Below are 27,990 nucleotides of genomic sequence, written 5' to 3'. Positions count from 1 at the left end.
CGTCGCCAACAGCACTCGAGGAAGACTGCGAAGGAAGCGACGTGGTGGGCTTATAGGCTTCAGGTTCAGCCAACCGGAGTCGTCCAATCTAGGTCGCAGAAGCCCAAGCAAAGATCGGACCGTCGTCACATCAGTGCCTTATCATATCAGGCATGAGGCGGCAGCGGGCGTGACACGTGGTGCTTTGCCACGAGTCAGCAATTAATGAAGGCGTGAGAGCGTGCTCAGCCTTAATGAGAGGAGATTTACACAATTTTCAAAAAATTTGGATGATGTCAGCCTGGCTCGTGCTCGCCCGAGACAGCCCAAAGAGAGATTTTTTACAAGTGAAAACCTTTGTCGTGCCGATCGGATGAGAGGAGCTTACCTACAGCCGAACGACAAACTTCAATAGGCCAACCGGCAGGGTGAAGTCGCCTCTCGAGCAAAAACCACACAGTGTCGAAGGCCGATCGGAAGAAATCTACTCAGACAATTGTCCAGTCAGTCGGACAAATAGCCTCCTTCGGCTAGACTTGAGGGGGAGGCTTGTGATGTAGTGATATGAGGGCCCTACCTTGTGGCCATGATGGAGGTCAAAGGAGGTCAAAGTCAAGACAGTCAATGCTTAGAAGTCTTTGCCGATCGGACTAGCATGTCCCGATCGGGAAGAGAAAGGCCCGATCCGATATCACCTTTGACTCAGCCATGAGCCAAGCACCCGACGCTCAAATAAGTGGACGACAAAGGGAGCAGTATGTAGAAACCGGGCCGAGCGGCTCTTCCGCTCGGCCTAGCAGCAAACTCGACATCAGCCGACCACGCGGACACTTCCGGCCGAGCGACTATCCCGCTCGGCCCAGCAACAGAGCACGCAAACAGTGGACTTCCGGTCGAGCGGCTATCCCGCTGGGCCCAGCAATAGAGCATGCAGACAGTGGACTTCCGGCCCAGCGGCTATTCCTCTCGACCCAGCAAAAGAACATACGGACAGTGGAATTCTGGCCGAGCGGCTATCCCGCTCGGCCCAACAACAGACAAAACGCGGACAACGGAATTCCGACTGAGCACCTATTCCACTCGGCCAAGCAACAATCACAACATATTATCTTTGGACATCCTTTTGGGAGCTAGTGCCGCTGACATGCGGCATGGTCAGACAGGATCGTACGATGGAAGCTTCCACTGTCACTTCAGAGATATGCTCGGCCTGTTAAGGTACTGTGTCAGGGACACTTTACTGACAAGTCTTTTCAGGGAAAGCTTGAGGGCGCGTACCTGCCTTGGGAAGCATGTACGCGCGCTATAGGAGCTTTATATAAAGGGGGTTTAGCGGATCTACCTTTTTTATATATAAAGGGGGTCCAAGCATCGGCGGAGGTATGCGATATTTTACTATTACGCGGCAGTCTTCTTGTTGCTCTACTCTTTGCTGCTTCTTCTTCGCCGAAGACTGACTTAAGCGTCAGAGAGCCGTCGCCGGGGACCCCTTCCATGGCTCGATACTGACGCTACTTATATTGCAGGTCGGAGTAAAGTCCACAGGACGTCAACAAGAACACCACATCTCCAATATTTATCTCATCGACTATTGGACAAGATCAGACAGCATTAGCATCTCATCGATAATCTTATCAAAAAGTATGAACACTATAAAATTTGAATCGACTTAGCACATTTAGGGCCTCACAAACCCCAACGCAACTTATCCTACATCAATAAAACAAAAAGAACCATAGAAACCTTAGCTTAGGCAGCATTAACATTTATAAAATTTTGGATCAGACAATGCAAATGCAACATATAGTAAGTGGTACATGTTCAGATCTTGCTACACATGCGCATACATTTACAAGCACACATGTCTCTCTGGACACGCCTATACATCACATATATAGTAGATGACAAAAGGGTCTTTGAACGCCAGGCATATATGATGGAGAAGCGATGCACGCATGCAGATATATATACATATATAGACAAATGACTTCAAGCAGTTGGGTAGGAAGCTTGCATGGCGATACCACACAGCCCTTCCTTAGCATCCACGTCCCTTTCCATCCTTATGTAGCCGTTCTCCCCCCAATCGGCACCCCAAGAATTCTTCACCAGCCAGTACTTGCTGCCATCGCTCGTCGCGCCGTAGCCCACCGCTGTGACGCCGTGGTCGAGATCAGTTCCGCATTCCCCCGTGAAGACGCCGCCGTTGTAGAACTGGAAGGCCGATCCGCTGGCCTCTATCGCCAACGACACCGGCTGGTGGGCCACGGCCTTGCGGAGCGCCGCCTCATCGTCAGCAGGCACGTCCTCGTACCCACTGATGGCGGCGGCGGAGGGGGAGGATTTCTGCTTGCTGCAGGTGCCGTCGGTGGCCTGGTAAGGGTACTTGGTCTCGGTGGCGAGGCCGCCGTTGTTGATGATGAACTCGAACGCGTTGTCCATGAGGCCGCCGTTGCAGCCTTGGTCCTCGCCGTGGACGTCGCAGTCCACCAGCTGCTGCTCGGAGAGAGAGATCAACTTGCCAGCGGTGAGCTTGGTGATGCCCTCCATCGCCGCCACTGCCGAGAACGCCCAGCAACATCCTGTTTTGCTCGAGCAAACGAATTAGATTCCGTTGGAGCAATAATTAACTAAATTATTGTTCCTCCAAATTATGCATACCACACTGCCCTTGATCTTTGATGGGAGTGACTGCTCCTTTGGTCCTCCAGTCGACGCTCTTCGGCGTCGCGGACACGTTCTCGTACATGAATCCTCCCTTCCTGATCGGCTTCGCCGCGATCATATTCTTGAAGCCAGTGTAGGAAGATTTGAACTCCTCGTTGGTCATGTCGGCGAACTGGTTGATGCCCAGCGAGTACTTGTGCTTGCCGGCGGCGTTGAACGAGTCGATGAGCTCGACGTTGGACTTGAAGATGTCGAAGCGGCGCTGCTTCTCTGCGTCATCGCGGTAGACGCGCCCGTGCTGCGCCATCCACCGCTCGTGCCTCTCTGCCATGGACATGCTCTCTGGATAACTTAGCTTGCGCCCCCAAGCGGTGCTTGATATTACAGCGAACAAGGCCGCCAAGACGAGGCATTGCTTCACGGTGAAGGCGGCGGCTGGAATTCTACCCATCAGCTGCTCTCGAAACGCTTTTACAAGTGATTAATTAATCAGTTAATCGATCAACTAATTCAAGCTTAGTGAGAGATTAAGCGACGGGCTTCGACCATTTATAGATCTGTTCTGCTCTGTTCTGCTCTGTTCTTGCTGCGTGCCGTGGAATACGTTGCGTTGCGAGATTAATTTAATTGGAAGACTCCGTAATTACTGGATTAATCGTGATCGAGATCCAACAGGCGTCTCTTCTTTGCGAAGATCGTACGCAGAGTTTGTTCTTGATTTGAGACGTCGATAATTAGTTAACATTTAACAATTAATCGGAGTTATTCATGGAGCATCCAGTGAAAGGGACTTCAAATAGTTAGAAATCCGAGCTAAGGCTTAGATATGGAAGACGAACATGAAGAGGATGTGCTTCGAATGAAGGAAGTCACTCCTACACCAGAAGACAGCTCGAATTATAACCGAGATCGTTCAGGAGATATTACCGCAACAAGCAACCCCGATTCCACTTCCTATAGTAACACTAGAAAGGATGTTATTCTACGCTGATCCCGTCCGGAAGCTGAGTCGGACGGAGACTGACTGTGCAATCCTCGAGGTTGACGGAAAGTCGTTGAGATGCCTAGTTGATCTGGCCCCTCCTGGAAAAGTTTCCACGGCCCCTCCAAGGGATCGACGAGCAATAAGCCCTAGACCGTTAGCATATTCTCTGACATGCGGTGATTATTCTCTGATAGCTTATTACGATTCTCTGGCTCGATTGTTGTATAATGTGTATCCTCCCTGGTCTGTTAACCTTGGCCTGGATCCTCGTACCCGTAAATCTTGACCTATGGACACAAACCTGCATTCCCTGGCGCATTCCCTGACTTGTGTTTATCTCCTCGTAAATCCAGATCTGTGCATCCAACCCTACATTTGCCATTAGATAGATCCCGGTAAATCCAGACCTGCGCTTACCGCCCTGCTAGTCGAGGCCTTTGCTTGTCACTCCTTAAGTTTTGTCCTGTATGCATGGCCTTGCTCCGTATTTTACCCTGTAAGTCCGTAACTGTATCTTATAAGCCCTAACCTGTACGTCTTGATCTGTGTCTCCTGTTTTGCTTGTCTTATCTCGTGAGTCCTAATATGTAAGTCTTGATCCATGTCTCCCGTTATGTCTGTCTTATCTTGTGAGTCCTGACCTGCGAGCCTTAAGCCGTCTATCATAACCTGTACGTCCTGATCCGTATATCACGACCTCTACATCTTGATCCGTGCCTCCTGTTATGCTTGTCTTATCCTGTGAGTCCTGACCTGCGAGCCTGAAACCACCTATCATAACCTGTACGTCCTGGTTCGTATATCCCGCCCTGTACGTCCTGATCCGTGTCTCCTGATATGTACGTCTGAATCCGTGTCTCCTGTTATGCTTGTCTTTTCCTGTGAGCCCTAACCTGCGAGCCTTAAGCCGCCTATCCTAACCTGTACGTCTTGGTCCGTATACCCCGCCTTGTACGTCCTAATCCGTGTCTCTTGACCTGTACGTCTTGATCCATGTCTCCTGTTATGCTTGTCTTATCTTGTGAGTCCTGACCTACGAGCCTTAAGCCGCCTATCATAACCTATACGTCCTACCTTCCAAGTTCCTACTGGCCCTGTAGGCCTGACTTCTGAATGCCCCATAAGCTCAACCATGACCGCTCTGTAATTCTGACCTTTGGCCTACACGTGGGCTGGCCAGTCTTTTGACCGCCACGTAGGCTTGACTTCTGCCCTCCATATAGGCTTGACTTCTGACCTCCACATTGGCTTGACTTCTGACCATCCCTTAAACTTGACTTCTGACCACGTCAGCTATCCGACTGCTCCATCATACACCGTATCACAAGCCTTCCCCTCAAGTATAGTCGAAGGAGGCTCTAGTTCGACTGACTAGACCCAAGCCCTGTTCTTACCTGACCTGGCCTTTGTGTCTCTTTGGCTACTGACCCTTGCTTGTATGTCTCTTTAACTGCTAGCCCCTTTCCTAATACTCCACTCAGAATTATTACCTTCCATAAATGCTAATGATAGGTGGTATTTTCCCGCATGCGCATCCGTTCTCCAACCCTTGATTATGCCAATTTTCCATAAATGACACACTTTCCTAAATGTCTTTGCGTGCTCCAAGATTCACTCTTCACATTCCTCTCTTTAAAAAGGGGTCACATACACTGCTTTCTTTGGTTATGCCAATTCAATAAACAGATGAATTCGTATCGGCATTCTGTAGCCCAAAAGACACAACCTACAACTTGTAAGCACATCTGGCTTTCTTTGGGTGGACGTCAGCCACGTTATTCTACGGGCGGTAGTTTAGAGGAATTGAGGAAATCAGATAAAAAAAAATTTGATAAACTGAGAGAAATTGTCGTCAATAGTTTTACCAAATAAGATCTATTTGATTTAATAATAAAAGATAATTTCTAAAAAAAACTAAATAGCCGTTTATATTCGCCCTTCGACCCTAAAATAACTTATAAAACATTAAAATATCCTAACTACTTAAAATTTTAAAATTACAAAAAATACTAAAAAAAAAAAATGTGTTGTTCGGAACCTTTAAAAGATCCTAAATGATATTTTTTAACCTAAAACATGATCGATTATAAATTCCACTAGATAATAAATATAGATTTTTAAATGAGTTTCGATACACACAATAGATCATTTTGTTATAATACTCGATTTAAAAGTTATGGTCAGTTGAAGCTCAGCTCCTCCTGTATTAATCATCCTATATTAAAAAAACTCATCCTCGAATTTAGAATAGTCTCATCAAATAATAACCCAGGAAGCAAATCCTTTGTCATCAACTATTATCCTTGTTAGTTCTTTGAGGGCATGAAACAAAATCGAAATTAAGCGGTAACCACTCACAGTGATCTCCCGAAGAAATCGTAGAAGAACCGCCGGACGTCGCTGCTGTCGGAAACACGATCACGAGTAACCGGAAAGTGTTTCAAGGTTCACGAGCCAAATCCCAGCCTTTGGACATTCTCCTTTGCTCGACCAAATCACCTCACAGCTTCGCTTGCTCCTCTTTGATCACCTTCGCATCACCTTCTGTTGCGTTTTTTTTTTCATTGCTTGGACGCTCCATTTATAGGAAGGTTGAGGAAGATGAAGGGGAAAGGACGCCCCTTTGTCTCCTTGGCATTTGTAGCAAAGAGGCGTTTGCAGCAACGAGAGAGACGAACCCCTTTATCTCCTGTAACACCCAACATCTCCCACTCGTCCAAGTCAATCCATAAGGTCACATAGACCATGTCAGTCACATAGACTTCAAGGTGATCATGTCACGAAGACCAAAGCAAAATTAGTCACAAAAACCAAATAAGTCACGTAGACTTTATGAGGATCAAGTCACGAAGACCAGAGCAAAATTAATTATTACAAAGACCAAGTAAGAACATCCATTTCATACATTAAGGAAAATGGTTCGTGCGACAACAAGCACATTGAGCATTCAATTGCTAAGAAGATTGTCACACCTTACTTAGCTGCTCCATAGAACGAATCAGTGACACAAATGTCCATAGAACGAATCAGAGACATAAATGACTTACCTTTACCCTAGATTAAATTATTTACATCATTATGAACATCTCTAATCCCTCATATTAACTATATGTCAAGAGCATGTTCAACATCTCCAATCAAACAAATTATTCACAATTACATTTTATGTACTGAACTAAAAATGTAACTAGTACTAATGAATAAAATTCACAGATGTAAATCAATCTTAATCTTCCATTTTAGCTAGAATCTATTCATTTTAATCAGTCACTTTCCTAGTTATGTTCCATAGACCGAATCATCCATAGCCAATAGGAAACATGCTAAAATAACAGACACTGATTAGAACTTCAAGTAGATAGCTAAATAGTCACTTAGGGTAAGATCGAGATTAACTTATAATTTCAAGGGTCTCACATAGTAGAGAAGCAGAGATTCATTCTCTTACTACCCTTCTTGTCGCCATAGCACATATGGTATGAATCACATGCTACGATGTTATTCTCTTTACTAAAAAGAGTGCATGTTTTCCCCAAATTTAATATCGTACAGATTTTGATCTATACATACCTAATGTCTAATCCTAAATTCAACATATGAATTCTAATCTGGCCTTTAAGCAGATTCAGTAAATGGTGGGTGCATTTATTCCAATCATTACACAAATGATCTCATCTTGACACACTTATCAAGGCAACCTTAATTTATGGGTATGTCTCTATTCACAGCTACATAAGCTGTCCCATAAGCAACGGTCTTACCTTTATTTGTACTTAACAAATAGAGATGATTGTCCATATGAGTGGACCAATCTCAATCTGCCAACATGCTTATCGAGACTTTTATTCGAATGTAACAAAGACATATACACTGATTAGATCATGACATTTTTCATTTATCAAAATGTCTTTACAATTAGTTACATTCTTCGAAGTCCCAAAGAATTCACATGTGTAACGCCCGAAAATTCTCAAAATAATTATCAGAAATATCCTTGTATTTTTCTGGAATTTTAGGATATTTTTACAGAATTTTTAGAGTAGCAGAAGTAGCAAAAATAAATAGAATCATAGAATAGCCTACGCGGGAATTGAACCCGAGACCTAGGAGGCCCTATGTCTTATAGATAGCTTTAGTAACCAATTGAACCCAGCAGGGCCGTGCTGAAAAGAAAGGGAATCAGTTATATTTATATTTGAGTTGGGCCGAATTACCCACTTAATATAAATAGGGACTTTAAGTGAGGAGTTATTATTTTGCATCGGGAACTTTCTCTTCTCAAACCCTCACCGCCGAACCCCTTTCTCCCGCACCCTCTCTTCACGCCAAAGCCAAGGAGAGGCTAGGGTTCCGTCCCAAGGGTTCCAAGAGCACCTTCCGGCGACAACTTCGGCACGAGGACGCTCCTCTCCACGAGAAGAACACGTAGACGCGAGGAGATTGACGAAGGGATCTTCTCCACCAGAAATCTAGCGATCAGATCGTAAGGAAATCTAGCGCAGGATGTAAGAAACCCCTCACCTGCAGTATAAGTAGCTAGTCGTATGTTTGTATGCATTGTTTTAGCCGTATGCAGATTTTCAGTAATAGGGTGTGAATTAGCGCACATCAAGCGTTTGATTAAATGCTTAGCTCAGTTAAATGCCATCATAGGCATTTTAATAGCTTAGATGAATGCAATAGAAGCATTTTTACAACTTATTTAGTCCTGCTACAGCTTTTATGGGACTAGACGTCCAATGGGTGGGCTCCCACAGTTGCCCCTAGGTTCAGATAACCTAGTTCTGGGTTAGACACCCTAGTAAAAGCAATACAAGAATTATTAGCTTATGTTCAGTATTTTACTTTCTCAGTGGCACTGTACTGGATTAGATATCCATTGGGTTGGGCTCCCATAGTCGTCCCTAGGTTCAGATAACCTAGTAACCCTACTAAATTCGGGACTTGCAAACCCGGGTTTAGTTAGGGATGCGCGCATAGCACGTACAGATGCCGGGCCCATCAGCAGCATGATTATGTATTTTTATCTAGTATGATAATAGCTTTCAAATTCACAATCAGTTAGGTGATTATATTTTAAAATCAGTTTTAGCTCAGCTTTAGTTTAGCTCAGTATGTTTCACTTTAGTCCTTGCTTATTGACATTTCAGTTATAGCCATGATCAGTTTATTTTGGTTCCTATGTTTTGTATATTGGAATGCCATGTTTTAGCATGCTCAGCACACGTTTCAAATATCATGTTTTCAAAGCATAAATTGCATCGTATGCATGTTTTGTGAGGTAGATGGTTTCTTACTAAGCGAAAGCTTACAGATACTCTTTCCTTATACTGTAGATAAAGGTAAAGGAAGGATGGACTAGCGGAGGCTGGAGGGCAATGCGATGAAGATGTGTGTGGATGGAACCTGGAATAAAGACCTTGGAAGAACTAGAACATTTAAGAACTTAGTGTTTTCTTATCATGTTACTCTTTGCTTATTTAGTTATCTAAGTGCATGAAATTATAGAAAATCTGCTTAGCTTGTTAGTAACCATGTTTAGAATGTTAGTTGTTTGCTATTAGAATGTTTTCCAGTTATTTTAGAACTTGTGTATGTGAGTTTGGCACGAAACAGTGCTGAAATCAGACTTCTGATATGAAATCAGATCGATCAGTGGATCGATTGGGGGCCCTCAATCGATCAGTGGATCGATTGGGAGCCTGGTTCCGCGAACAGTAAGCTTCTGGATCGATCAGCCGATCGATCCAGTCGCATTCTGTCGCGAACAGAGAGTTTGGGGATCGATCGTTCGATCGATCGGGGAAATCGCTCCCGCGAACAGAGAGCTCTGGAATCGATCAATGGATCGATTGGCTAGTCTGGATCGATCAGCCGATCGATCCAGAATATTAACCCGAGCACAGTAGCGATCGGAATCGATCCACAAATCGATTCAACAGCTTGCAATCGATTGAGTTCAATCTGGATCGATTGGGAAGCTGGGTTTCGACCAAGAGACCTTGTAGTTCAGCTCCTTGACCATAGGGGATGCAAGATATGCCAAGTATACCTTAGATTGCATCCCTTAGCACATGTAGAATAAAGAAATGGTATTAGTTTAGTAAAGGTTTAATTTGGTACAGTTTTCCGCACCTAGACTTAGTAATGGTCATGGATATAGTTTAGCCCAGCATATTGTGATGGTCCGGCCTTACAGCCTAGTTAGTAGAAGGCGGGTCGTTACAGAGTGGTATCAGAGCAGAAAGTTTCATACTTCCTACACACACATCAGCATTGAACTTGCAGCTTCCAAGTAAGAATACCTCTCACTTTGTTATGTTTATTGCTTTCATGTTTGTAGATAACTAAAGTATGCTTATCTGTGATAGTAACTAACATGATAGTATTAGCTATGTAAACATGATGCTCTAGTTATGTATGTCCTTTGTTCCTTTAGAAATGGCAAGAGGACGCCCAGCTAGAAGGGCACCAGCTACTGAGCCCCAGCATGAGGCAGGCAGTTCAGTGCCTCCCCCAGACCTTATAGCAGTAGTGACTCAGTTACAGAAGCAGCTAGCAGAACAGCAACAGGAGATAGCCACCTTAAAGGCTAATCAACAGAACACTCCCACTGTCACCCCGGAACCAAACATAGCAACCCCAGTAGTTATAGAGGTTCCACCAGTCCAGCCTACAACACCAGTAGCCCCAGCAGCAGAGGTAAGGAAAGAAACCTATCTGATCCAGTGGCAGAGAATCAAGCCCGAGAACTTCACAGGCACCAGTGAACCATGGGATGCTCAAGCCTTGTTCAAAACACTGGAGGGTACGATGGAGCTTCTGGACTGGCTAGAGCATGAAAAGGTGAAGTGCGTGTAATATACCCAAAAATATAGATAAATATGTAAATAATTAAAATTTAACATAAATAGACTATTTTAAGGAAAAGAAATATATTTTAGTGGATAATCTATCCGAAATTAATATGATATGCATTTATAGAATTTATTAGAATTTTTATGGATTTTATAGAAATTATTTTAGTTTTTATGGGGGTAAAAGAAAAGCCTGTTTAAAATATCCATTTAAACGAGGAGTTGATTGATTATAAGGTTAGGTTTTTCTTTATTAAACCCTAAGTTGAGAAAAAAAGGGAATTATTATCGTCGCTTCCTCCTCGCGACGCACACGGCGCTGTGCGCTTGACGGCGCCCGACCACCATCGTGTTTCCTGCCATTCGCCGAAGAACCCATCCTCCAGCCATTGAGAGCAGCAGCCGCGATCACCTGTGCGATCGTTGTGCCTCCGCGTGACTGCCTCCACCGCGTCTCCTTTGTTCCTGGTGCTGACCTCCCGTCTGCCGTTGTGCGACTACGCTGCCATCGTCGACGACGCTGTGCGATGACACCCCTGCTGCACATTTCGGTGGGCTGCCGCAGCCTCGAGCCACTGTGTCGCCTTCCATTTGGCACCACACCGCAGCTTGTTATAGCCATCGTCCTGCTCATCGGATGCCATCGTCGGACTTCGCCAGCCCCTGTTCTGCCCATAGCAGTACATGTGCGCCTGACCGCCGACACCACTCCTTAGCCACGCCATCGGCTGACGTAGGCGTTGCGTCTGTTCCTTTGCTGACCGGCGGCCACTGTTGTTCCTACCCCTTCGCCAACGCGAGCAGCCCCATAGCCCCGTCGGTCTTCCCTGTCCTCGTCGAGGACGCCGCCAACCACAGCTGCTCACTCGAGCTTTTGCCAACTGTAATGGATGTCGGCACTGTGTGTCGCCTCGCTGCCGAGGAAGAAGTAGCTAATGAGGTATTAAGTTTATTATTTCATGTTAGGTTACGGTAAGTGTCTTAACTCAACTAATCTATGAATTGATTAGTAATTTTGATTACAGAATAGTACTTGATTCGTTAATTGGGTTAATCGATTGTGATAGATAAGTTATTTAATTGATTAATTAATAGATTGATTTAATTAATCAATAGATAGAGGAATAAATTAATAAGTTGATTAATTAATCAATAGGGTTTAATTATTGATTAATAGATTCTTAAATTTCCTATATCATATAATTATAGGATTTGAGCTCGATGCAATTTCACGGACTAGAAGATGATTTGGACACGATCTACGTATAAAGGCGGGTACTTATTGCTTTGTTTTCTTTTAGTACTTTGACCTTAGTGCATGAATTATTTTGGGATAAGGACTGTTTACCTTTACTCCACTCTTACTTTCCTACGCTTGATACTTCCACGCAATCTTTGAGAAATTCGTTCCATATCTATACAGTCTCTTGTTGTTGTCCATGATCAGTAGCAGATAATAGATACTATGTTTGTATGTTTTGACTGTTGCTTATTATGTACGATATTGAGCATGCTGGCTTCATGTAGCATACCCGTTTATGCTTATATATATATATGATGACTGTTGCATTGTTCGCATCATGTCATTGCATGCATGCCGCATCCTCGGCCACTCGAGGGAGTGGTAGCTGTTGTTGATGTCGCTTGTCCTGTCGTGTCGCACTCGGCCACTCGGGTGAGTGGTAGTTGGAGTACGAGCAGCAGGGACCCCCTTCGCTGTGTAGCTAGTTAGCTACTCAGCACCTGTCCATCCGGTCACTCGTGGGAGTGGCGGCCTTTGGGTGGTACAGTTGTCATTGATCCGGCCTCTCGACCATACAGGGGTCATGGTGCAGAGAGGTGGGCGGGGTGACCATCCGTGCATACGCTGTTATTTGTTGGTGCGGGAAGCATCCGACGATCGAACTCGTGTTTTGATAATGGCAAAGAATTCAAAGTTAAGATGTTTTGTATTCTAACAAGTCTACTTGAGGATTTCAGGAAAGTCCTAACTGCGGTTAGGCAAAGGAATAAAACCCTAGGGGGTGGTAACCCTAGGTCATAGGGGGTGGTAACCCTATGCGGAAAGTCTTGGCAGGTCGATGACTTCAGGCAAAAAGTCCTAGGGGGTGGTAACCCTAGGTGGAAAGTCCTGGTGTCGCGAGCCAGATGAAAGACTGGACTAGCCGGGAAGCGGATGTCCAGCAGAAAGTCCGGAAGTATCAAGTGCTGAGCAAAAGTCCAGTCGATCTGGAGGATCGTACTGGCAACAGGTAAATCTCCTGAGTGGAGTAGGTGAGGACGCGTTCCTCGTAGAGGGAACAGTAGGCGTCGGGTTGACCTAGGGTTTCCGGTTGGAAATCCGAAGTCAGACCCGGATAGTCCGGAGACTGTCTTAAATATTCTTTATTATCCATGATGTTATTTTGTGCTAACTTTGTGTTGCAGGATGTTGTTTGGGACTAACATATCTTGCAGGTACAAAATAACGATGATTTTCCTCGGATGAACAGTGTCTGAGGCACCTCCATGGGGCTTAGAGGCGCCTCGGGTTCAAAATCCTGAGCTGGCGCGAGGAGCAGGCTTAAGGCGCCTCGGAGGGGTTTAAGGCGCCTTAGACAGCTTGGAGGCGCCTTGAATGGGTTTAAGGCTCCTTCAGGTCGTGGCAGTCAAAAGATTATCCCAGCGAGCAAATCGGGATAAAATTCAGGTTTAAGGCGCGCCTTGGAGCTTGTTTAAGGCGCCTTGAACACTGTTTATAAAGGGAGTTCGACCAGCAGCTCAAACTAACGTGTTCCAAGTCTTCTTTACTCAACGTGCTACTCCAAAAGACTCCCGGAAGTGCTGCTACAAGTCTCCGTTGACCCAGAGCTCCGAGATTTCTCGTTTTCGTCGTCGGTATAGATTTCTTTTATCGCATCTCTTGTAATACTTAGTTTGTAATAATCGAGCTTATAGTTGTTGCCCACCGGAAGCGATCAAGGATCGCGGGCCTTCGAGTAGGAGTCGCCTTAGGCTCCGAACGAAGTAAAATCGACCTATGTTCTTGTGTGCTTGCTTATTTTTTCCACTGCTTTAATTACTCTAACGCTGTTTTCGATTCCGATATGTACGATTTAGCCACGAGCGCTATTCACCCCCCCTCTAGCGCGATCTCGATCCAACAATTGGTATCAGAGCGGGGTTGTTTTGAACTGGTGCAACCACCATTCAAAACGTTTTTTCGTGGTATTTTGTTTCGGAGTCAATTAGAAATTAGCTAATTAGCTAAAGTTCTAATTTTTTTTAATCAGTGTTGCTCAAAGTTGGTCAATACCATTTGAGCTCGTTATTTTTTCCTCCCGCACTACTAATCCAAGACATAGTCTTGGAATAGATCTTTCTATTTTTGCTTATCTAGGTCTAAAATGACTCAATAAGAAGGATATAGCACTGTTTGTCCCCCACTATTTTCCGGAGAAGACTTCGGATACTGGAAGGGGAGAATGGAGATATATCTGAAGATCCAGTTCGACACCTGGATGATAGTCAAGACAGGACTTCAACTACCAACTGATACAGACGGTAAGCCTACATCCTGTGAGAACTGGGAGCCAGCCTTCATCAAAAAGGTGGAAGCCGACGCCAAAGCTACCTGCACCATCCAGTGCGGTCTTACCAAGGAGGAGCTCAACAGAGTCGGTCCCTTTTCAACCGCAAAGGAACTCTGGGAGAAACTGATCGAACTTCACGAGGGCACCTCGGAAACCAAGGTAAGTAAGCGAGATTTATTATTTAATAAATTGTATAATTTAAAAATGCAGGAAGGTGAGACGGCAAGCTAGCTGCACGCGCGCATCCAGGATATTCTCAACTCTCTTCATGCAATTGGACAGAGAGTCGAAAATCGGGACGTAATAAGGTACGTATTAAATTCTTTTCCAAGGAGTCCGTTGTGGGCATCAATGGTAGATGCCTACAAGGTTTCCAAAGATTTATCTTCTTTAAAGTTAGACGAGTTATTTTCTGAATTTGAACTTCATGAACAAACTAATGCACAGCCATCCGAGAAGGGTATTACTTTGGTTGTAGGTACGAGTCGAACACGAGAATCAAGAGTACGGCAAAAAATTGAATCGGAATCAGAAGACGAATCTGACTCAGAAGATTCAGAGGATGAACTGACCAGCGAACTCGTGAACCTTGTGAAGAAGCTCTACAAGAAGAAGAAGAGCTTCAACAAGAAAGATCTGAAGAAGGCAGTTCAGTCCAGGGATGTCCAACCGAACTCAAAGGTAAAATTCGAAGTCACTTGTTACGGGTGCAACCAGAAGAGGCATATCAAAGCCAACTGTCCCAACCAAAAGGAGGCCAAAAAGCAAAGAATAAAGAAGGCCCTGAAAGCAACTTGGGACGAATCTTCTTCAGAGGACGACGATAATGAAATTGATCAAACAAGTCTACTAGCACTGATGGCCTGGGACCAGATCATCGAGAGCGAGTCAGAAGCTGAGTCCGAGCAAAGCCATGGATCCGCATCCGTTTCAGAAGGGCCAGAATCCAATGTAAGTATTCCAAGGCTTAACAATTTAGTTAATTACTTACTTCGCAAACTAGCTAAATCAAACCTTAGGATTAAATCACTTCTAAAGGAAGTAGCTATCCTTAAAGAAGTGTCAAACACTAATTCCTTACCTGATCAAGTTCAAACTGGAAATTCAACTCAAGTTCAAAAACTTGAGGAAGAAAACTCTAGCTTGAAAAATCAGGTAAAAGACTTAAAAAATATGTTAGAACGGTTTTCTCTGGGATCCAAGAATTTGGACCTAATTCTTGGAACACAAAGAACCGTCTACAACAAAACTGGACTGGGATATAAAAGTAAAAAAAATATAGATCTTATTTATCTTTAATAAACAAACAAGGTAGTAAACTAGTCCAAGCATGGGTCTCCAAGTCTAAATTAATCAATCAAGTTGAACTTGGCCAATACTGGGTTCCGAAGGATCAAATACACTACCTCGATAGACCAAATCTAGGCTATGATCCAGGGAAAGCTAAAAGGAAAACGATATTAATTCGAAATTAAATTCAAAATTCAAAATCAAAATTAAAAATTAAATTCAAAATTTAAAATCAAAATTAAAAAATTCGAAATTAAATTCAAAATTCAAAATCAAAATTAAAAATTTGAAATTAAAATTCTAAATTCAAAATTCAAAAATAGATGGTGGATCCAAACTAGCTGGCACCTCTAACTGAACTACCCGACAGGGTAACTGAACCTAATTTACCCGAAATGGGTAAAACAAGAATAGATTACCCGGCAAGGTAATTAAGGCTAGTTTAAAAAGGGCTAGGTTTAACTTGACCCACAGTACTGGTGAAGTTTTTGGATGATAGTACGTTAGGAAAACTTGGGCATCGCATGTCTAGGAAGATATGGCTTCAACTTGGTGCATTTGACCAAGTGGAACTGACCGAATCTACCCTTAAATGGATCCTAACTAGTTAGACCAAGGAGTAGTATTAAGTTCAATGGGTAGGACTATTTGAAAAACCTCGATGACATGGTTACTTTAATGAGCTCCGAGTGACTCACCATAGCCCAGAAGTTTATCCAAAGAATGTTTACTTGTTGAACCCAAAGCTAAACCTGAATCTAACACAAAGTTAAACCAGACTCTTAAATTCAAAAATAATTCATCTCACAACAATTATAGGATTCCCTGATTGACAATCTAGATTGAGTGAGATGACTAATTATTTAAAAAAAAACTTAAATTTCAAAATTGTTTTAAAACCTATTTCAAAATTATTATAAAAACTTAAACTTCAAAATTATTTTAAAAACTTAAATTTCAAAATTGTTTTAAAAACTTAAATTTCAAAATTGTTTTAAAATCTTATTTCAAAATTATTTTAAAAACTTAAATTTCAAAATTGTTTTAAAACCTATTTCAAAACTATTTTAAAAACTTAAACTTCAAAATTGTTTTAAAAAAAACATAAATTTCAAAATTGTTTTAAAAACTTAAATTTCAAAATTGTTTTAAAAACTTAAATTTCAAAATTGTTTTAAAACCTATTTCAAAATTGTTTTAAAACTTATTTCAAAATTATTTTAAAAACTTAAATTTCAAAATTGTTTTAAAAACTTAAATTTCAAAATTGTTTTAAAACCTATTTCAAAATTATTTTAAAAACTTAAATTTCAAAATTGTTTTAAAACCTATTTCAAAATTATTTTAAAAACTTAAACTTCAAAATTGTTTTAAAAACCTATTTCAAAATTATTTTAAAAACTTAAATTTCAAAATTGTTTTAAAAACTTAAATTTTAAAATTGTTTTAAAAACTTAAATTTCAAAATTGTTTTAAAAACTTAAATTTCAAAATTCTTTTAAAAACTTAAATTTCTAAATTTTTTTAAAAGCTTATTTCAAAATTATTTTTAAAAACTTAAATTTCAAAATTGTTTTAAAACCTATTTCAAAATTATTTTAAAAACTTAAATTTCAAAATTGTTTTAAAAACTTAAATTTCAAAATTGTTTTAAAACCTATTTCAAAATTGTTTAAAAAACTTAAATTTCAAAATTGTCTTAAAACCTATTTCAAAATTGTTTTAAAAAACTTAAATTTCAAAATTGTTTTAAAAACTTAAATTTCAAAATTGTTTTAAAAACTTAAATTTCAAAATCATTTTTTTTTCAAAATTCATTAAACCTTAAAACCTTTTTAATATTTTATATCTTCTTAAATTTATACTTATATATATAAAAGGGTAGGGCGCCTCCTGGAGGCGCCTCCCATAACTGGAAGGTGCCTCAAAGAGCGGCGGGAAAATTCCCGCCGCATCACCTTAAGGCGCCTCGGATCAATCCGAGGCGCCTCCTAAACCTACTCAAGGCGCCTTAAACACGCTTAAGGCGCCTTCAGTTTCCAGCATTAGAAAACGAACAGAATCCTTCTGTTCGTTTTTCTGCCGACGCCGAGCATAACCTCCGCGTGTAGATTCGTGCAACCAAGGCGCCTTCATCCCATTTAATCTTCCCTCTACACTTGGCAATGCCTCCTAGGTATAATCTCAAGCCTTCCTGTTCATGTTTTCTGCAATATTTCTGCTTATTTCTGTCAATTTCGTGCAAAATCTTTGAAAATAAGAAGCGCTGACACGTTGACCCTAATCCAGTTAGAATTCCATCAGGAGATATCAGATTTCCCACTATACATCTTAAGGAGACCTTTGCTAACTATGTTTTTGAACCAGTCAAACCTAGATATGTAAATAGGACCTTTTATACCCAGTTTTGTCAGCCATCTATCCAAATGATAGAGTACTATCAACTGGACCAATTGGTTTACTGCACTGATACAGTAAACCAGGAGTTATGTGCACAGTTTTATCACAACCTTGAGAGGGTTGATGATAATATATACTCCACTAGAGTTGCTGGCGTTGACATTGAGCTGACTCCCACCCTGCTACGCACCACCCTAACACTTAGGGCTTCAGAGTCTACCTTCTTATGCTACCCCAGTAGGGACCTGCCATTTGGCGATCCTTACTCCCACATTACGTTAGATACTATCTACACGTATTTCTTTGGGGAAGAGAGACCTGCTGGCCTGACTGAGTTTAAGTCAGTCTCTCTTCGGGTTCAGGACTATGTGATGTATAGGGTCCTGACAGCATGTATTTTGCCGATCTCATCTCGGGATGTCCCGAAGATGAGACCTTCACACTCCTTTTTCCTGTACGCCTTGTGTCATCGATTTGACATCGATATAGCCTTGCATATGTTTCAGAACATTATCTGTGCATCTGGGACAGTCACCTCCAGGACAGTACACATGCCCTACTGTCATATTCTGATACACTTCTTTTCGAGTATAGAGGGTATAGATGTGACCAGGGGAACAGTCATTCCCCTCACTATATATGACGAGCTAGGATCCCGTAGTTGTAGACTAGTCGGTGCTGATATCACAGCTGATGGATTTCTAGCCTGGACAGGACGCCCATAGCCAGCAGCTGCCCCTATCGCTCCAGCAGCCGAGGATATACCAGGTGAGGGAGAGGAGTGGGCTGATTTCTTAGCCGAGGCTCTTTTCTCAGATCCCTCCCCATCTGCCAGACCTTCCACCTCAGCTGGACCTTCGACATCTACATCACTCTCCGTCGAGGACAGACTTGCTCGACTCGAGGTCGAGTCCATTCAGACACGACAGATAGTTCTCACTATTCGATCTGAGATGGCCGCTGGATTTACATCTCTTCATGATGAGATACGACGTTTGGGTCAGCCAACACCCGAGCATCCCCATGCACCACCTTTCACTGATGACCCTCCAGTTGATGCTCCTCACATGGATGATCCAGCTATTTGACATGACTATTTTATACATTGTACTATGAGCACCTGCACTACCTATTCATTTTGTTAGACTTCCTTCAAGGGTTATGTACTTACTTACATGTTTAGTCAATTTCACACATTCTAAGTTTACTTGTCATTTTTCAAAATTTAGGAAAAATATTTTTTCTAAATTTTCTTAGATTTTTCAAAATTTTGGAAATAGCCTAGGCTTTTCCCCCTAGAAATCATGTTCCCCTAGAATTAAGCCAGAGCATCTCACAAGCACCTAGGTATACCTTGATTGTGATTGAAAAACATAGAACGGTGTGAGATGCATAGGGTATAGCCTGGACTCAAGAATGCTTATATCTGTGCATCAATATGAGTCTGGGCGTTAAATACGCAATATACATTAATCAAGTTAAGCCCTCCAGCTCTAGTCAAGTCTATCTAGACCAAAGTAACTTAACTTGACTAACCAAGTGAAAGCTACTATCCTGTAGACAATCAGCAAGTAACTAAAGGTTAGACAGTTGATAAAGGATACTCAATTTTTTAGTTAAGAATGTTTTGAACTTCAGGGCTCTGATACCTAGTAAGTTAACTGATTATAACTCATGCTTGGACTTAAGAGCCAACTGAATTTGAACCTAAACCAAATTTAAAATATTATCCAAACTTAAGTTTACTATCAATACTTCCATCTATGCAACATTACAATCTTAATATTCACATCCTTACTGAGCCTAGCTAACTTTAAAATCTATCTTTGCACTTAACTAAGAAATATCTAGTCTATTGTTTTTTTGATATATGGCAAAGGGGGAGAGTGTAAAATTCAACAGTTAAGGGGGAGCATAGAGTTTTAGCAAAATTTGTAATTAGCAAATTTGCCTGTATTAAATGGTGATTTATTTTTTGGATTACTTAACTTTGAATTTGAGTTGCCATAATCAAAAAGGGGGAGATTGTTGGTGCGGGAAGCATCCGACGATCGAACTCATGTTTTGATAATGGAAAAGAATTCAAAGTTAAGATGTTTTATATTCTAACAAGTCTACTTGAGGATTTCAGGAAAGTCCTAACTGCGGTTAGGCAAAGGAATAAAACCCTAGGGGGTGGTAACCCTAGGTCATAGGGGGTGGTAACCCTATGCGAAAAGTCTTGACAGGTCGATGACTTCAGGCAAAAAATCCTAGGGGGTGGTAACCCTAGGTGGAAAGTCCTGGTGTCGCGAGCCAGGTGAAAGACTGGACTAGCCGGGAAGCGGATGTCCAGCAGAAAGTCCGGAAGTATCGAGTGCTGAGCAAAAGTCCAGTCGATCTGGAGGATCGTACTGGCAACAGGTAAATCTCCTGAGTGGAGTAGGTGAGGACGCGTTCCTCGTAGAGGGAACAGTAGGCGTCGGGTCGACCTAGGGTTTCCGGTTGGAAATCCGAAGTCAGATCCGAACAGTCCGGAGACTGTCTTAAATATTCTTTATTATCCATGATGTTATTTTGTGCTAACTTTGTGTTGCAGGATGTTGTTTGGGACTAACATATCTTGCAGGTACAAAATAACGATGATTTTCCTCGGATGAATAGTATCCGAGGCGCCTCCATGGGGCTTGGAGGCGCCTCAGGTTCAAAATCCTGAGCTGGCACGAGGAGCAGGCTTAAGGCGCCTCGGAGGGGTTTAAGGCGCCTTAGACAGCTTGGAGGCTCCTTGAATGGGTTTAAGGCGCCTTCAGGTCGCGGCAGTCAAAAGATTATCCCAGCGAGCAAATCGGGATAAAATTCAGGTTTAAGGCGCCTTGGAGCTTGTTTAAGGCGCCTTGAACACTGTTTATAAAGGGGGTTCGACCAGCAGCTCAAACTAACATGTTCCAAGTCTTCTTTACTCAACGTGCTACTCCGAAAGACTCCCGGAAGTGCTGCTACAAGTCTCCGGCGACCCAGAGCTCCGAGATTTCTCGTTTTCGTCATCGGTATAGATTTCTTTTATCGCATCTCTTGTAATACTTAGTTTGTAATAATTGAGCTTATAGTTGTTGCCCACCGGAAGCGATCAAGGATCGCAGGCCTTCGAGTAGGAGTCGCCTTAGGCTCTGAACGAAGTAAAATCGACCTGTGTTCTTGTGTGCTTGCTTATTTTTTCCGCTGCTTTAATTACTCTAATGCTGTTTTCGATTCCGATACGTAAGATTTAGCCACGAGCGCTATTCACCCCCCCTCTAGCGTGATTTCGATCCAACATTATTATGCCTGCTTTGGCTGCTGCTGTTTACTTATGTCATTATTGCTTACTTATGCTGATGTGGTATATTTATGTTGTCATTGCTTTTTGCTGTTGTTCACTTATGCTGATATGCTGTCTTATGTTGAGATATGCTAATGTTGTAGGTGGTTAAACCTTGGTTTATTAATTGGAAATGTTTATATACCTTACACGTTACCTCTGTAGTTATGAGAAGTACTGTAGCTGATTAGTACCATTTCTGACTTTCTATATCTAGCTTAGGATATGGTTCCTGGTATGAACCTTTATCGTGGTTTTATTTTTTTTGCATCTGCTATTCTCTTATGAGACTGTATTCCTTTTGGGTATTCTCTATTGGTTGATTATGTTCATGCACTATCTTTTCTATACCCGCTGAGTTTCAATACTCACCACCTCGCAAATTTGTTTCCTTTCGCCAGGTAACAGATAGATGAGTCAGGGATGCTTGGAGAGTCTCGGCTGCCGATCCCTCGTCACACTCGAGGATCGTTTTATTTTTGGGTTTTGTCACTGTTTGGGTGGTATATTAATTTTGCGTATTTTGCTTTTGAACAAGTCACTGTGGATTTTTGGAGTCTAGTTTGGTAGTTGCAAGTATTTTGTTAGTGTCGTTGTTGGTCTTACGTTCGTATTATTTTGTGTTTTCCGCTGCATTTATTGTGTTCCAGCCGTGTGGGCTGTTATCATTTTGCGTGGTTGTGTGTCATTTCATTCTTGTCCAGCCGGGTAGGCAGAGTATATTTAATTACGTGGTTATGTTGTTTCTATTGTGTATATATTCCAGCCGTATGTGGCTGTGTATACTTTGTATGTAGTAATGTTTCAGATTGTCACCCATATAGGGGAGATGCTGCCGAAATTTCTTCGGACAGGAACTCCTTTGGGGGCGTGACAATTTTATGGTATCAGAGCCAAGTTGCGATGCCTATTTTTATGTGTCAGATTCTACGATTTGTTTCTAGTATTTTGGATTTTTTAGTTGATCTGATACCAATTTTATGGTATCAGAGCAGTTTCGATCTTGTTTTGATTTATGATTTTTCGAATTGATTCCATGTTCTGGGTTTTATTTCTTTGAGATTTCGATTTGGCTTCGATTCCTCAATGTAACTTTTGAGTTTTGGAACCAGGCAGCGGCAGGACATCTCTAAGCTATAGGAGGTATGCTTGTAAATTATTATCATACATATTTATTAGTACTTGGGTGGTTGTTTATACCATATGTACTTGTTTAGTTGTTTGTACCATGTGTTTATACCATGTATCATTTGTGATGTGTTAGTCATTGGTTAGATGAGATATAGTGATATGTTATCTTTTGATGATCTATTAGTGGATATTAGACTTGATGGTCTATTATTTAGTCTTTGATGTTGATAGTAACTTAAAGAGTATAAAGACTTGATATTTGTGGAGTTAGTGATTTTAGTTGAAGGTGAGATTACAAACTTTGTGCCAGTGATCTTATGTTTGGGTATGTTTGTTGTACGGACATGAGGAGTCCTTGATATTGCTATTTAGGTTGACAGTGCCCTAGATATTTTTATGGACCCGATGTATAGAGTATCGGTTTACTTGCGTTGGTTTGGTTAGTAGAGGACTGATTTACTCTTATTAGTTTGATCAGTAGGAGACCAACGTACTCTTTCATAGGTCTAAGGCTCCCTGTATATATATCAATTATGGAAAGGGAAAATGCAGAGGATGATATTGTAAACTTTGAAGTCTGATTCACCGTGTGTCAACAAGTGAAGGCAGAATAACAGAGTGGCGCAGTGGAAGCAAGATGAGTCCATAACCCACAGAAGCATCCTTTTCGGTTAAGGATTTGATCATGACAATATGATGGATTAGTATTTGGGTGTGTTATTTGATTGTTATCCTTAGATGAGGATCCCTGAGTTAAGTAGTAAATTTGGGGACCAAATTTTTATTAGTGGGGGAGAATGTAATACAACAAAAAATATAGATAAATATGTAAATAATTAAAATTTAACATAAATAGACTATTTTAAGGAAAAGAAATATATTTTAGTGGATAATCTATCCGAAATTAATATGATATGCATTTATAGAATTTATTAGAATTTTTATGGATTTTATAGAAATTATTTTAGTTTTTATGGGGGTAAAAGAAAAGCCTGTTTAAAATATCCATTTAAACGAGGAGTTGATTGATTATAAGGTTAGGTTTTTCTTTATTAAACCCTAAGTTGAGAAAAAAAGGGAATTATTATCGTCGCTTCCTCCTCGCGACGCACACGGCGCTGTGCGCTTGACGGCGCCCGACCACCATCGTGTTTCCTGCCATTCGCCGAAGAACCCATCCTCCAGCCATTGAGAGCAGCAGCCGCGATCACCTGTGCGATCGTTGTGCCTCCGCGTGACTGCCTCCGCGTCTCCTTTGTTCCTGGTGCTGACCTCCCGTCTGCCGTTGTGCGACTACGCTGCCATCGTCGACGACGCTGTGCGATGACACCCCTGCTGCACATTTCGGTGGGCTGCCGCAGCCTCGAGCCACTGTGTCGCCTTCCATTTGGCACCACACCGCAGCTTGTTATAGCCATCGTCCTGCTCATCGGATGCCATCGTCGGACTTCGCCAGCCCCTGTTCTGCCCATAGCAGTACATGTGCGCCTGACCGCCGACACCACTCCTTAGCCACGCCATCGGCTGACGTAGGCGTTGCGTCTGTTCCTTTGCTGACCGGCGACCACTGTTGTTCCTACCCCGTCACCAACGCGAGTAGCCCCATAGCCCCGTCGGTCTTCCCTGTCCTCGTCGAGGACGCCGCCAACCACAACTGCTCACTCGAGCTTTTGCCAACTGTAATGGATGTCGGCACTGTGTGTCGCCTCGCTGCCGAGGAAGAAGAAGTAGCTAATGAGGTATCAAGTTTATTATTTCATGTTAGGTTACGGTAAGTGTCTTAACTCAACTAATCTATGAATTGATTAGTAATTTTGATTACAGAATAGTACTTGATTCGTTAATTGGGTTAATCGATTGTGATAGATAAGTTATTTAATTGATTAATTAATAGATTGATTTAATTAATCAATAGATAGAGGAATAAATTAATAAGTTGATTAATTAATCAATAGGGTTTAATTATTGATTAATAGATTCTTAAATTTCCTATATCATATAATTATAGGATTTGAGCTCGATGCGATTTCACGGACTAGAAGATGATTTGGACACGATATACGTATAAAGGCGGGTACTTCTTGCTTTGTTTTCTTTTAGTACTTTGACCTTAGTGCATGAATTATTTTGGGATAGGGACTGTTTACCTTGACTCCACTCTTACTTTCCTGCGCTTGATACTTCCACGCAATCTTTGAGAAATTCGTTCCATATCTATACAGTCTCTTGTTATTGTCCATGATCAGTAGCAGATAATAGATACCATGTTTGTATGTTTTGACTGTTGCTTATTATGTACGATATTGAGCATGCTGGCTTCATGTAGCATACCCGTTTCTGCTTATATATATATGATGACTGTTGCATTGTTCGCATCATGTCATTGCATGCATGCCGCATCCTCGGCCACTCGAGGGAGTGGTAGCTGGAGTTGATGTCGCTTGTCCTGTCGTGTCGCACTTGGCCACTCGGGTGAGTGGTAGCTGGAGTACGAGCAGCAGGGACCCCCTTCGCTGTGTAGCTAGTTAGCTACTCAGCACCTGTCCATCCGGTCACTCGTGGGAGTGGCGGCCTTTGGGTGGTACAGTTGTCATTGATCCGGCCTCTCGACCATACAGGGGTCATGGTGCAGAGAGGTGGGCGGGGTGACCATCCGTGCATACGCTGTTATTATGCCTTCTTTGGCTGCTGTTGTTTACTTATGTCATTATTGCTTACTTATGTTGATGTGGTATATTTATGTTGTCGTTGTTTTTTGCTGTTATTCACTTATGCTGATATGCTGTCTTATGTTGAGATATGCTCACGTTGTAGGAGGTTAAACCTTGGTTTATTAATTGGAAATGTTTATATACCTTACACGTTACCTCTGTAGTTATGAGAAGTACTGTAATAGATTAGTACCATTTCTGACTTTCTATATCTAGCTTAGGATATGGTTCCAGGTATGAACCTTTATCGTGGTTTTATTTTTTTTGTATCTGCTATTCTCTTATGAGACTGTATTCCTTTTGGGTATTCTCTATTGGTTGATTATGTTCATGCACTATCTTTTCTATACCCGCTGAGTTCCAATACTCACCACCTCGCAAATTTGTTTCCTTTCGCCAGGTAACAGATAGATGAGTCAAGGATGCTTGGAGAGTCTCGGCTGCCGGTCCCTCGTCAAACTCGAGGATCGTTTTATTTTTGGGTTTTGTCACTGTTTGGGTGGTATATTAATTTTGCGTATTTTGCTTTTGAACAAGTCACTGTGGATTTTTGGAGTCTAGTTTGGTGGTTGCAAGTATTTTGTTAGCGCCGTTGTTGATCTTACATTCGTATTATTTTGTGTTTTCCGCTGCATTTATTGTGTTCCAGCCGTGTGGGCTGTTATCATTTTGTGTGGTTGTGTGTCATTTCATTCTTGTCCAGCCGGGTAGGCTGAGTATATTAAATTGCGTGGTTATGTTGTTTCTATTGTGTATATATTCCAGCCGTATGTGGCTATGTATACTTTGTATGTAGTAATGTTTCAGATTGTCACCCGTACAGGGGAGATGCTGCCGAAATTTCTTCGGACAGGGACTCCTTTGGGGGCGTGACAGTGTGCCTCCTTCTGCTTGACAGGAGATGCACGTATGTGGTTGGAGAGAATTAGAGCGAAGCGCCCTGTGGACCAGATGACATGGGCTAACTTCGAGAAAGATTTCTTTGAGGAGTTCTTTCACATGCGGGTCACAAATCGCCACTACGACGAGTTCACTGAGTTTCGTCAGGGCAACCTATCAGTTGAGGAAGCCGTGAAGAAATTCAATAGACTGGCTCGTCTATGCCCCGAACTAGTCAGCACAGAAAAAGAACGAGTTCGGTTGATGCTCAAAATGCTAAGGCCGGAAATAGCAATGAACGTGGCTAGCGGCATTCATAGGTCGCAAACCACCGAAGAACTAGTCAGCAGTGCTCTGACCACCGAGCACTACCAGAACAATATCAAGCAGCAGAAGCAAGTTCTCTCAGAGTCCAAAGGGTAAGGAGGCGCAGGTACTCAAAAACAACAAGGCCACAGCTCTAACTGGAAAGGGAACTCCAGCAACAAACGCAAACCAGGGAGTTACCCAAAGGGAGGACCAGCCAGCAAACAGCCTAGTTATCCCAAATGTGCTACTTGTGGGAAATTTCACCCAGGAGTTTGTCGCAAGGGCGCACGAGGATGTTTTGAATGTGGACAAGAAGGGAATATGACTAAGCAATGCCCGAATAAGACAAGTCTTCCTCAACCACAACCGATATAGTATGGAGGCCAGCTAGCACAGCTATATCATATGTAGGCCGTTTTAGATGGTCCACACATCAGCCAGGGCAGACTAGAAGCCCCTCCAGCCATGACGAATGCAAGGATCTACTCCTTAACCAGAGAAGACGTAGCGAATGCCTCGACAGTTGTTACAGGTCAGATTAGTATTTTACAGCAATGTACAACTGTCTTATTCGATACTGGGGCAACCCATTCTTATATATCCAGGACGTTTTCCGAAAAGTTAGCGATACCCCCAGAGGTATTCCGTGGTCAGTTTTTGACAACACACCTTCAGGAGGAATTATGACATCCACGCACTGGCTTAGAGCAGTGCCAGTCATTATAGCAGACAAAGAACTCTTTTGTGATCTGATAGTGCTAGATATGACTGATTACGATGTCATATTTGGAATGGACTTCCTAATCAGATACAGTGCCTCTATCGAGTGCCATAAACAGAAAGTCATATTCCAACCTGAAGCAGGAGTACAATTTGAGTATAACGGAGAACCAAAGAGAAAAGCGAAGAAATTTATCTCAGCTCTGAAAGCACAGAAATTGTTGGATTCAGGATGTACGGGATTTTTAGCGCATGTAGTCAATGCCAGTCAGGACAAGGACCAACATCTAGCAGAGGTCCGAGTCGTATGTGACTACCCAGCAGTCTTCCCTGAAGAGTTACCAGGCCTAGCACCAGACAGGGAGATTGAATTTGAGATAGAGCTCATTCCCGGTACAAATCCTATCTCCAAAGCACCGTACCGCATGGCTCCAGCAGAACTGAAGGAACTTCAAGAGCAATTACAGGAGCTGCTTGACAAAGGTTTCATACGCCCTAGTCACTCACCATGGGGAGCGCCTGTATTGTTCGTGAAGAAGAAGGACGGGAGCATGCGCCTGTGCATAGACTACCGGGCACTGAACCAAGTCACCATCAAGAACAGGTATCCTCTTCCCAGAATAGATGACCTGTTCGATCAGCTAAAGGGAGCAGCAGTGTTCTCTAAGATAGACCTCAGATCAGGTTATCATCAGGTGAAAGTTAAAGAAGGGGATATACCCAAGACAACATTCAGGACTAGATACGGACACTACGAGTTTGTAGTCATGCCCTTTGGCGTGACAAATGCTCCAGCTACTTTCATGGACCTCATGAATAGAGTATTCAGGGACTACCTAGATAGATTTGTTATTGTGTTTATCGATGACATTCTTATCTATTCAGGAACTAAGGAAGAACACGCAGAACACCTGAGAATAGTATTGCAGACCCTTCAGCAGAACCAGTTGTACGCCAAGTTTACGAAATGTGAATTTTGGTTAGATCAGGTGTCCTTCCTGGGTCACAACATCTCAAAGGATGGTATCATAGTAGACCCCAGTAAAATAGAAGCTGTGAGTAACTGGAAAAGACCCAAGAATGACAGTGAGATCAGGAGCTTTTTGGGATTAGCAGGTTATTACAGAAAGTTTGTAGAGGATTTCTCCAGAAT

General features: G+C 42.4%; 1 protein-coding gene across 1 annotated transcript; it reads right to left on the bottom strand.

Moving 5' to 3' along the window:
- Nucleotides 1-1,710: 1,710 nt before the first annotated feature.
- Nucleotides 1,711-3,147, bottom strand: LOC121990170 (senescence-specific cysteine protease SAG39-like). Its single transcript, XM_042544367.1, has 2 exons — nt 2,641-3,147; nt 1,711-2,561 (listed from the first exon to the last, which is right to left on the bottom strand). Exons 1-2 carry the CDS (start codon nt 3,095-3,097, stop codon nt 1,969-1,971), a joined length of 1,050 nt encoding a protein of 349 aa, XP_042400301.1. The 5' UTR covers nt 3,098-3,147; the 3' UTR covers nt 1,711-1,968.
- Nucleotides 3,148-27,990: the final 24,843 nt, after the last annotated feature.

The sequence above is a fragment of the Zingiber officinale genome, chromosome 6B, assembly GCF_018446385.1.
Source record: "Zingiber officinale cultivar Zhangliang chromosome 6B, Zo_v1.1, whole genome shotgun sequence".
Taxonomy (NCBI): domain Eukaryota; kingdom Viridiplantae; phylum Streptophyta; class Magnoliopsida; order Zingiberales; family Zingiberaceae; genus Zingiber; species Zingiber officinale.
This window is presented reverse-complemented; position numbering and strand designations above follow the sequence as displayed.